The sequence below is a fragment of the Vipera berus genome (genome assembly GCF_964194415.1).
Source record: "Vipera berus genome assembly, chromosome: W".
In the NCBI taxonomy this organism is placed as follows: domain Eukaryota; kingdom Metazoa; phylum Chordata; class Lepidosauria; order Squamata; family Viperidae; genus Vipera; species Vipera berus.
Window position 1 is genome coordinate 50,988,599 of NC_138210.1, and position 12,012 is coordinate 51,000,610.

A 12,012-nucleotide genomic window follows, 5' to 3' on the forward strand; every position below is an offset into this window, starting at 1 on the left:
CATAACTCACTGCTGTCGACTGGATCCTGAGGGTTGTCTTCCGGAGTTATTTACTAGAGCAGGGGTGTCAAACTCAATTTCATTGAGGGCCGCATCAGCATTGCAGTTGCCCTCAGGGGGCCGGGTGGGTATGGCCAGGGTGGGCGTGGCCTACTGGGTGGGTGTGGCTAGAGTGTGTATGGCCTACTGGGTGGGCGTGGCCAGCTCTACATCGTTCGCATCGAGGGTGCCTATGGGGGCCTGGGCAGGAGTGGGACAGATCTGAGGGTCTCTGGCAGAAGAAGGGTCTCTGGGCCAGGGCCAAGGCAGTGGAGGCCGTTCCCTCACTGTTTCCAGGATGGCTTCACGGGCCACATGAAACCACTTCGCGGGCCAGATCTGGCCCCCGGGCCTTGTGTTTGACATGTCTGTACTAGAGTCACTGGAAGGGCCCAGCCACTCCTGCTTCCAGAGGCTGCCTGTCTCTTGTCATCAGATCATGATTTACAGTTTCATCCCATTGCTTTTCGTGTCACAAAACATGAGAGTCAGGAGCTTTCTTTGGCAGAAGCTTATCTTTCCCCCACCCCCCCACTCCCAAGGGCTGTTTCCACTCAGAACTGCAAATCAGAAAACATTTCCAACAGGCTTCAATATATGACTTAACAGGAATGTATGAAGTGGATTTACATTGTGCAGCTGCTAGTCCTTATGATCACAAATGGGACCAGAATTGCCACTGCTAAGCAAGACAGCTGTTAGTCATGACCAATTTTGTGACCTTTTTAAAAAAAATAATAATAATCATAAAACGGTCATTAAGTGAATCTGGCTTTCCCCCCCCCCCCCCATTGACTTTGCTTGTCAGACGACGGCTGGGAAATGGTCACAAACAGCGATCACATAACCCCTGGATGTTGTAAATACCTGCTGGTTATTTAGCACCTGATTTTCATCATGTGACCCGTGAGAGTGCTGTGGACGTGAGGATCGGTCCCAAGTCACTTTTTCATTGCCATTGTAACATCAGTTGCTAAACGAATGGTTGTAAATTGAGGACCACTTGTGATCCCACAAGATACAAATCACCAAGATGAGAAAGGATGCTTTATACAGTACGTAGACCTCTACTTGAAAAACTGGACAACCATTTGTCTGAAATTGTATAGGCTTTCCTGCCTGAGCAGGGGGTTGGGCTAGAACAGGGCTTTTCAACCTTTTCACCCATTGTGCCACTTTTAGGATATGGCAACATCCGAGTACCACCAGTCGCCTAGCAAGGTGTCAAAAACTTGACCAAAAAAAAAAAGGAAAAAAGTGATGAAGTACAGATAGTCCTTGACTTACAACAGTTCACTTAGTTCAAAGTTACAATGGCACTGAAAAAAGTGCCCCCCGAGCCACAGCCGAGCAAGACACCTGCCTGCCTGCCCAGCGGCGCTCTTCCTACTGTCCGAGGTTTTCATTGTTGTGAGCATTTCTGTTGAGGATTGGCAGGATTGGGTGAGGTGGGGTGTTTGGTTTTTATTCCCCCCCCCCCCGTCTGCTGCGTGGTTACCGCAGGTTTTGGTCACTTCACATGACCCTGGGACACTTTGGCCATCATAAATATGAATCAGTTGCCAAGCATCTCAATGTACATCACAAGACCCTGGAGATGCTGCAACATTCCAGCTGATCGGCGCTGCTTCTGGGCTCAGCAGAAGCGCTGGGATCAGCACCGAGCTCCAGCTGGAGCCTGGCGCTGATCCTGGTGCTTCCGCTGAGCCCTGACAGCCCTGCAGCTCCAGCCATCTCTCGCTCAGGCTTGTGCGGTGCTGCCACTGGTTCAGCTCATTCCTCTCCCCCACTACCACTTTTCTAGGATGGCCGCGCACCACCTGCCAGGTGCCAGTGTACCACAGATGGTACCCGTATCACTGGTTGAAAAGCCCTGGGCTGGAAGACCCCCAAGGTCCCTTCCAACTTTGTTATTCTGTTAAAATATTACCCTTTGCTTCAACTGATTGTATATCTAAGGCACTCTGCCTATCCCCAGTGAGGAGCAGGTAGACAATAAGTAGAATTAGTGTTTTCCAGATATATGTAGGGTATCCAACATTAGGCCTTGCAGTCCAGCAGACCTGGAAAGTTGCCAGTTTAGCTTCCTTGAAGCTGTGCCTACCACATGTTTAAACATTGCTCGTTCTAACACGGGAACTCTTGCTTAGCATGTGAAACCACATTGGCATCTGCCGGGATCATCTGTGTTTTTCAGAGAAGCCAGAGAAATGGACTTCCCTTCCATTCCCTTCTTTTCCCTGCTGTCTTATAATAATAAGAAGAAGCTGTCTAATAATAATAATAATAATAATAATAATAATAATAATAATAATAATAATAATAATAATAATAATAATAATAATAATAATAATAATAATAATAATAAGAAGAAGAAGAAGAAGAAGAAGAAGAAGAAGAAGAAGAAGAAGAAGAAGAAGAAGAAGAAGAAGAAGAAGAAGAAGAAGAAGTAGTAGTTGGAAGGGACCTTGGAGGTCATCTAGTCCAACCCCCTGCTCAGGCAGGAAACTCTATACCATTTCAGGCAAATGGCTGTCCAGTCTCTTCTTAAAAGCCTCCAGTGCTGGAGCATTCTTAGCCTCTCCTCGTTTTCCCCTCTCAAACACCTTGTTGTCCAAGTCCTTAACCTCAGATGGAACAGATGCCAACTAGGGAATTTCTGGGCACGCTACCCATGGCGACTGGGAGAACCAGTTTGGCCCAGAGGACGTCACTGCAGAACCAACGTGAGTCTGCTACTACCAGGGTGGATATAATTACCTAAGAGGGAAGGAAGGATATAAAAGTGACTGAAACTGACAGGAACAGAAGTGAGAAAGCACCCAGGGTGAATCACTCTTGTTTCCACAGGACCTCACCCACGAAATATATTCTGTGCAGGGCTGTGGCTCTTTTTAAGCCATGGCAATTACAGCTTTACGACACTCTTGCCAAACAGTGTTCTTTTGCTGTCCCAACCCTGCTCGACTGTTGTTCGTGCGATCCTGTTAAGAGATCTGCCTTCCCATACTTCCTCCAGGTGTGCCTAAATGGAGTAAGGTTCCTTTAAATACTTCTCCCTCTGCGTGTATTTGCATTTTATTGGCACTGCCTGGAGAAACTGCTGCTGGGGAAGTTGACAAACTGTTCATTAGGGATTATATACCCTGTGGAATCTGTTGCTGTAACTTGATTTTCCAGGAAATTTCAACAAAAATCCAAGCAAAGGAAGGAAAAATAGTAAAAATAAATAAATAAAAATAACAATAACTTTAATTATTGCTAGCCAGCAAATAAAACAAGCGACAAAACACCAGATTGGTAGTAGCAGCAGTTTGCAGTTCATTTACTATTTGTTTACTCTCACCCACTAATTGGTGGGTTGCTGGCAGAAAACAAGGCAGCTAACCTGGCAGGCCTGTTTTTTGCTGGCAAGCAAGCAACAAGTTGTACCATTGTGGTACCTCAGCACATGCAGTGAAGTCTCCACACAAGGCCTGACCCACCCTGGCTTCATATCCCAGGCACATAAATTTTCTGTACAGGTAGTCCTCGATTTATGACCACAATTGGGCATTTCTGTTGCTAAGCAAGGCAGTTAAGTGATTTTACAGCCGTTTTTTTGCAGAGGTTGTTAAAAAAAATCACTGCAGTTATTAAGTGAATCATGCAGTCATTCAGAGAATCTGGCTTCCACCATTGAGCCTGGCTCAGAAAGTTGCTAGTGGTAATCACACAACCCTGAAACACTGCAACAGCTTGGTCTACTGCAGGGGTTTGCAACCTTGACATCTTTAAGACTTGTGGACTTCAGCTCCCAGAATTCCTCAGCCAGTATAGCCAACTGGGTAACTTTGGGCCAGTTACTCTCTCTTAGTCCAACTTACCTCACAGGGTTGTTGTGGGGGAAAATAGATGAAGGCATTTTGACTATGTTTGCTGCCTAATTTTTAAAAGCAATACATGTGGAATACAAACAAACAATGGAAAATGCATGTCGATGGCACAGTGCCCTAATTTTGATTGTGTGACAGTGGGGAATGCCGCAACCGTCATAAACGTGGGGACTGGCTATAAGTCATTTTTTTCAGTTCTATTGCAACTTTGAACGGTCACTAACTGAATGGTTGTTAAATCGAGGACTACCTGTATAGTGCCTTGTGGCACTCTGTTGTGGATAATTCTGCTAGGAAATTCTTGAATAGGGCTGACTTCCTCTATGGGGAAATGAATTTACAGTGCATTGGGAGTAACCCTACCATGAGGCAGGGCCCTTGATTCAGTCCTTAGAGGACAATGATTGCTGACACCTCACATTATGTAATCACTGGAAAGCACTTCCAAAAGTGCCTAAGGTAGTGAAGAGACGAACAGTGTGAGAGTAGGAGGGATCCCGAATAGAATAGAATAGAATAGAATAGAATAGAATAGAATAGAATAGAATAGAATAGAATAGAATGGAATGGAATGGAATGGAATGGAATAGAATAGAATAAGATTGGAAGGGATCTTGGAGGTCTTCTAGTCCAGCCCCTCTCGGAGAACCTATACCATCTCAGACAGGTGAATGTCTAGTCTCTTCTTAAAAAACTCCAGTGATGGAGTGCCCACAATTTCTGGGGGTAAGCTGTTCCACTGGTTGATTGTCCTTACTGGCAGGAAGTTTCTCCTTAGTTCCAGGTTGCTTCTCTCTTTGGTCAGTTTCCAACTGTTGTGTAGCCGGTTCTTTGGAGGCAATAAGCGAGACGAGAGGTTGCAAACAGGAACATTGCTTTATTGAGACAGACAGGAACAGAACTGAAACAGAGGCTGCTGTGCAGCTATTTATATGGTTGGCCACTAGGCAGCGGCCAATAGGTTTAAAGGAACCCATTCCCACCCCAAATCATCCAATGATCTTCTTGGAGACAGCAAGTCTGGCTTAGTCAGTGACCGTTACACAGACACACCATTGAGCAACCATAAGCAGCCTTCAAACAGACTTGTGAACAGTTCAAGTAAAGATCCCAATACATTACACCAACCATTGTTTCTCGTCCTTCCCTCTGGTGCTTTGGTGAACAACCTGGCCCCCTCTGCCTTGTGGCAGCCCCTCAGATACTGGAACACTGCTATCATGTCTCCCCTATTTCTTCTTTTCTTTAGACTAGCCAAAGCCAAGTCCCACAGCCGTTCTTCGTATGTTTTAGCCTCCAGGCCTTTGATCATCTTGGTTGCTCTTCTCTGAATTTTGTTTTCCAAACTTCCAACATCTTTTTTGTGATATGGTGACCAAAACTGGCTGCAGTATTCCAGGTGTGGTCTTACTAGGGCTTTATAAAGTGGTAATAGTACTTTGCGTAATCTTGATTCTATGCCTTTCTTCCCAAATCCCTTGGGCTCCTCAAGGGACCTTCTGACCCTTGCCTTTCTTGTGGGACTTGGCTGCAGAGTCAAAGTTCACGTTAATACTCCGTGTCCGTCCGTCCGCATGAAAGACTAATGAGGCAGGGTCACTTTTCTACATGCAGAAGCAGGTTGGGTTGGCAATTGGAGCTTAATTCCAGGTGATAACCACCATCACAGCCAAGGCAATTGGCTGGTTTAGGGAGCCGTAAGATAGGCCAGATGGCTTGAGTCAATCTGGCTTTTGTTGTATGTTCTTAGAGCCTTCTGTCACTGGCTGGCGGTTTGACCTTCCCTAATAACAGGAAGGTCCTGTCTCTGGTGCCCAGTGAGATGCTGCCTCAAAAAGAAAGAAAGAAAGAAAGAAAGAAAGAAAGAAAGAAAGAAAGAAAGAAAGGAAGGAAGGAAGGAAGGAAGGAAGGAAGGAAGGAAGGAAGGAAGGAAGGAAGGAAGGAAGGAAGGAAGGAAGGGTGGGTTACATTCATGAAGCTTTTGAAAAAAATGACGTTTGCATTCAACAGTGGAGCCCGGAGCTTATGGTGTCCTGTTTTCAGGACTTGCCAACTGTAGGATGTCTACCGTCTGGTGTCCTCCAGATATGATGGACTCCCCTTCCAGTATTTTGTCATCTGATGTTGAAATCTAAAAAGTCAGATTTTATAAAGGAATGAGAACTTCTAGAGAAACTCTGAGCACTGAGCTCTGAACGAATCCAGCCTGAAGTCCTGGAGATTGGGACCACTCAGAGATGTAGCAGATTTAACGGACAGTAAGGCCTCTGCTAAGCATATCCCTGTGCTCCAATCTGGTACCACAATCTGGCTGAAGGTTTAATAATTTTTGCTAATAATTAAAGAACACCTAGACCCTGAAAAGATTTCTGTTTCCAGTTGAAAATCATTCATGGGTTATATCTGAATATGTATTCTGAACAGGGAAGATTGCTTACAAGTTGTAGAGCACTTTGTTTACGTAATTATGGCACTTGATATCTAATCATCTTTTTACTTTTCCTTAAAATCATCCTATGAGATAGACCAAAATAGTCCTCGACATATGACCACAACTGAGCCCAAAATTTCTGTGCTAAGCGAAACAGTTGTTAAGTGAATTTTGCCTCACTTTACGACTTTCTTGCTTCAGTTAAGTGAATCACTGCAGTTGTTAAATGAGTAACAGTGTTGTTAAGGGAATCTGGCTTCCCCACTGACTTTGTCTGTCAGAGGATCGCAAATGGTGATCACATGATGCCGGGTCACTGCAACTTTCATAGATACGAACCAGTTGCCAAGGATCTGAATTTTGATCACGTGATCATGGGGATGTTGCAACATCTGTAAGAAAAATGGTCATAAGTCACTTTTTTCAGTGCTGTTGTAACTCTGAACAGTCACTAAATGAACTGTTGTAAGTCGAGGACTACCTGTATCAAAAATTTGAATGCTTAGTAGAGGAGTAGGCAGCCTTGGCTCTTTTATGACTCGTGGACTTCAACTCCCAGAATTCCTGAGCCACCATGGCTCAGCATGGAAACCTCTCTCTTTCCCCTCAGCATGGCTGGCTCAGGAATTCTGGGAGTTGAAGTCATAAAAGAGCCAAGGCTGCCTACCCCTGGCTTAGTAGAAGGCGTGATTTGAAGTCAAGGTGCTCTGGATCCCAGATCACCTTTTGGATCCTTCTTCTACACCGGCCTTGAGTCCTCTCCTCCTGGCCCTCACATCTCTGGCTCTGCTTCTTGCAGCATCTTGAACAAGAGAAACATGAACTCCGGCGACACCTTGAATCAGGCCGGGCAGAATTTGAGACCCGGACGGCAGAGCTGGAGGCTGACTTGGTGGCCGCCCGAGCCCAGCTGGGCCAGAAGCGTCTGGAACAGCAGGACACCAGTCGAGAAAGCTCACAGGCGGTCTTGGACCTTTCAGAGCAGAACCAACGTCTGGTGGAACAGCTCAGTCAGGTGAGGTGGAACTTTGACAGGGTTTCGTCTACCCCAGGGTTAGGCAACCTTGGCTCTTTTATGACTCGTGGACTTCAACTCCCAGACCTGGCTCAGGAATTCTGGGAGTTGAAGTCCACGAGTCATAAAAGAGCCAAGGTTGCCTACCCCTGGTCTACCCCATTGGGAAGGAGAAGGACTAAGAGGGAGGCCTTCTGGTATATTTCACCAGCTGCAGAGGGTCAATCAACAGACAAAGCTCTCTTATGAGCAAGGAAGCACCATGTTAATTTTATTCATGTAACAAATCAGTCAAAGATTGCTTCTGCTGCCAATTCTGTGCCCATGAAGGTAAAGGGGCAAAAGATCAAATTTATGACTGCAATCTAGTAGCTTTTGGTTCTCAATGTTCTTGTTAAGAGAAGAGGAAGCTTGGCTTCTAGGCCAAAGACCTATACTGTAATATATTTTAGCACACTGTCATATCCAGTAGTTGAGAATATATGAAGCTCAGGGTTGAGCTGATAAGTTCTTAATGTTCTCTGGGCTTGGCTGTTTTCCTGCAGATGTTTAACATAAACATCCAGCCTGGGAAACAGGGAAAGAAGCAAGAACTGGGTTAGAGGTTGTTTTCAGGTGAATCACTCATGTCCAAAAAAGGTGTACTGAGTACCATGAAGGGGATTCTATAAGTTTCAGAAGCAAGTAAGAGATGGCCGAATGAGGTGCCATCTTTTAAAATATCTCGCACCTTGTTTGATCTGCTGGTTGCAGAAATGCACAAGAGACGGAGGATTCAAATCACTGAAATCTGAGAAGTGTGTGTCAGGCTAAGCCACTGTAAATCTTAAAATAAATCAGGGGGGTCAATCTTGCCGAGTTCATAGACCTTTGCTGAATCCCATCCTTGCTAAAAAGGCTAAATTCACCAGTATCCCTAACTGGAATATTGTGGGTATGGGTAGGAAGAGAGAAGAGGAGGAATCTCCCTAGCCAAGTTCCTTCCAAGGGTTGAACTACAATTTCCATCATCCTGGCCTATATCATCCTGGAAAATTTACCAAGCCTCCATCTCCCATCAGTCTCAAGCTCTTGGTATGAATGATGGAGACTGTAGTTCACCGATATTTGAAAAGCCCTAAGTTCCCCACAGGTGAGGTGGATGGTGTTAAACATTTCTGAAACGGGGACTTCGTTTTTCGATGCAAATAAAAGTTCATTCTCACTACAATAACGGCCCAGTGGATGGAATGTGCCACATTAGATCGAAAAACATCTGAGTCACATTATGTTGTTCCTAGAACAGCACTAACAAGACTGGCAGGATTCTAACAACGTAGGAATCTAACCACAATTTAAGATAAAGAAGTCAAAGAAGTGACAATAAGGGTTCTAAAATACTCCCTGCCCTCAAAAGTTAAATGAAGAGATGCCATCATAGATTAAAAAAAAACATTTAAAAATTAAAGTCACTGGCCTGATTCTTTTTGTGCTTTTCCATTTCTGAAATTTATTAATGGGATGTAAAAGTGGGTTTGGGGTTTGTTTGTTTTTGCAAAATGGACAATTACATTGTTTGGTGACACACAGCCAAAGTATTACTGAAATCTAGTACAGGTAGTCTTCAATGTACGGCCTCAGTTGAGCCCAAAATTTTTGTTGCTAAGTGAGACAGTTGTTAAGTGAGTTTCGCTCCCTTTTATGACCTTTCTTGCCACAGTTAAGTGAATCATTGCAGTTGTTAGGTTAGCAACCCAGTTGTTAAGTGAATCTGGCTTCCCCATTCACTTTGCATCCAAATTTTGATCACGTAGCATTGAGGGCGCTACAACGGTCGTAGGTGTGAAAAAAGGTAATAAGTCTGTTTTTTCAGTACTATTGTAACTTCAAATGGTCACTAAATGAACTGTTGTAAGTTGAAGACTACTTGCAGAATACTCCCTGTAGTATTCTTTCTCTTATTATTTTATACCTGTGTTGGTGTCCTGTACAGCTAGCAAACTAAGAAGTTGTTTGTTAAAATATATTTGTGCAAATGTTTATTTTCCTTTTAACATTCAGGCATAGAGTCTGTTCTTATATTTGGGAAATTAAGGCAAAGTAAAGCTTGCATATCTTGGAGATACTGTCTCTTGTCTCAGCTAATAAGAAAGAGGAAGTTATGACTTCTTTCCAGAAACAACATCCCCTTGAAAAGCTTGTAGCTTTGTTGCAGATATTCAAGTCCCAAGCCATTAAATTGTTAAGGAAAGCCATTCTTACATAAGGATGTTCTTCCTTAGACAACTGCCCAGTGCACATATCACACAGTTCTTTCATGAGCCTGAGTATTGGGTTGCACTGATAGTCCTCATCTTATGACCGATCACTTAGCAACCATTCAGAGTTACAGTTGACGTACAGGTAGTCCTCGATTTACGACTGCAAATTTTCTGTCATTGTTTAAATGACTTTTGCTCCCATTTTATGACCTGTCTTGCCACATTTGTTAAGTGAGTCACTGCAGTTGTTAAGTTAGCAACGTGGTTTCCAATGAATCGGGCTTCCCCATTGACTTTGCTTGTCAGAAGGTCACAAAAGGTGATCACATGACCCCGGGACACTGCGACCATCATAAATATGAGTCAGTTGGCAAGCGTCTGAATTTTTATCATGTGACCATGGGGGAGGCTGCAATGGTTGTAAATGTGAAAAACGGTCATAGCTCACTTTTTTCAGTGCTGTTGTAACTTTGAATGAACTGTTGTAAGTCGAGGACTACTTGTTGCTGGGAGCTACTTACGGCCCAGATTCGAAATTCAGACAGTCCCCTCCCCAAGTAATGTGACTGAATTTCAGGCTCTTGGTAACTTGACGCCGCTTAACGGCTGCTTGCAGCATCCCATGGTCAACTGATTGTGTTTTACGATGATTTTGCCAAAATTCAGCAGTTACTTCCGCTTTGGGGCAAAACTGCACCCATCGCGAACCCTTGGTTTGCTTAATGACTGTGTTCGTGTAATGACCATGGCAGCCGCTTTATGATCCCCGTGTGAGTTCAACAACCATCACAAAATAGATTGCAAAATTGGGTTAGTCGCCTGGTTGACCTATTTTACAATCGCCGTGACTTACGAATGTGATGGGCAGGGTCTGTTATGGTCGTGAGACGAGGACTACCTGCATTGGGAGGCGAAGCACATTTTGCGCCATCCAGAGCCAGGAATAGCTTGGAAAAGAGGTTTAAAGAAGCTCCCCTGTTATCAAAGTGAAGGGATTTTGTTATGTTTAAGGTTGATGTTAGTAATATTGATATTAGTAGTGATACTTTGTAATCATCCTTGTTTATGTGCAGGCAGCTTTGTAGGTGCTTTATATTGGGAAATTAGTTATATAAAAGCAAATGTTTCATGCTTTAGGTACAGGTGATTGCTTACGTGAAGAGCATGGTAAGGGGAGGGAGGGAAAGGAGTTATGGTGGAACCTGGGTTGTTGTGTATGAGTCATCATCTAGGAATTATTTTTCTGTACCTTTTGGTTCCTAGTACCAAGACCAGATCTCTTTCTTCTGGAAAGCTATAAAAGGTGGAAGACATCTTTCCTGGTTGTTGCCTTCATCTCTCTACCAGCCACAAAGAGAGATGTGGCCACCCAACTCTATTTTGATCAAAATAAAAGTTGTCTGCTTGCTGAAACCTCGGCTCAGTAGTTTCTTTGGGCTCTTTTCAATCCCTGAGTAATGCTGGGGCAATTGCGAGGCTAAGTGTAAAACCTTACAAAAGCCTAACCAAGAGCTGTCTGCTCCATCCCCTATAACAGGTCACTCACTTGGAGCACCGGCTCCAGGAAGATCTGGCTGTATCACGTGCAGAACATCGGACCCTGAGCCTTTGCAATGCTGAGCATGCTGCACGGATGCAAAGTTTGCAAGCTGAGGTAAGAAAAAAGGCTGTTGATTAATGCCCCACTTCGGGCCAGGGATGACAGGCAGGTAAAAGAGTAATCCTTTCTTCTCCATCACTCTAGGGGTGTTATAGCTTAATCCGAAAATGGTTGATTTAACGTGCAGTCTTATTGCGCGAGATAACCCAGGAGTAAACACAGTAAACAGTGGTCTATAATAAATGGTGGTTTATCTTACACTATCTACAATATCATACACCACGAACAGTATACATACACGTGCTAATACAGCAGGATCCAACAAACCACAGTTACAGCAGGAAACGGAAGAGAGAGAACACATCAGCGGAGACTTCCCTTTATACAAAGGCTCTTAAAGAGACACAGACCCTGCTGAGTCATTCCCATCATTACATCTTATATCTTACATTACATAAGCTGGTTAGCTGTTAAATCAGTACCTTGACAACATACACTAAACTGGTAACTGACGACTCAGAGCTACCGTACTAGATCTGGGCTTCAAAAATAGTGACAACCACCTGATGGCAGCACAGACTTGGTGTTTGTTGTCATTTTGCTGCCATCTAGAGGTCATCTGGAATTCTGCAGCCCCCATCTAGTAGCCCTAAACAACTCTCCTCTCTATTTTCAAACCTATGTTGCACAGTCTGGGTTGCCCAGAGCTAAAAAAAGGACATGGTTTGTTTGTGTTCAAGTTGGTCTTCCTTCCCTCTTCATACACATTCTGTTCCTGAAACTAAGAAGCCACGGCCTCCAGCTCTTAAAAA

General features: G+C 44.2%; 1 protein-coding gene across 1 annotated transcript in view; it reads left to right on the forward strand.

Moving 5' to 3' along the window:
* LOC308675953 (BICD family-like cargo adapter 2) overlaps nt 1-12,012 on the forward strand; it is a 33,822-nt gene that overhangs the window by 2,338 nt on the left and 19,472 nt on the right. Inside the window, exons 2-3 of the mRNA XM_081341632.1 lie at nt 7,145-7,360; nt 11,138-11,254. Of these exons, the coding sequence (XP_081197758.1) occupies nt 7,145-7,360; nt 11,138-11,254 (333 nt within the window). The remainder of the gene's footprint in view (nt 1-7,144; nt 7,361-11,137; nt 11,255-12,012) is intronic.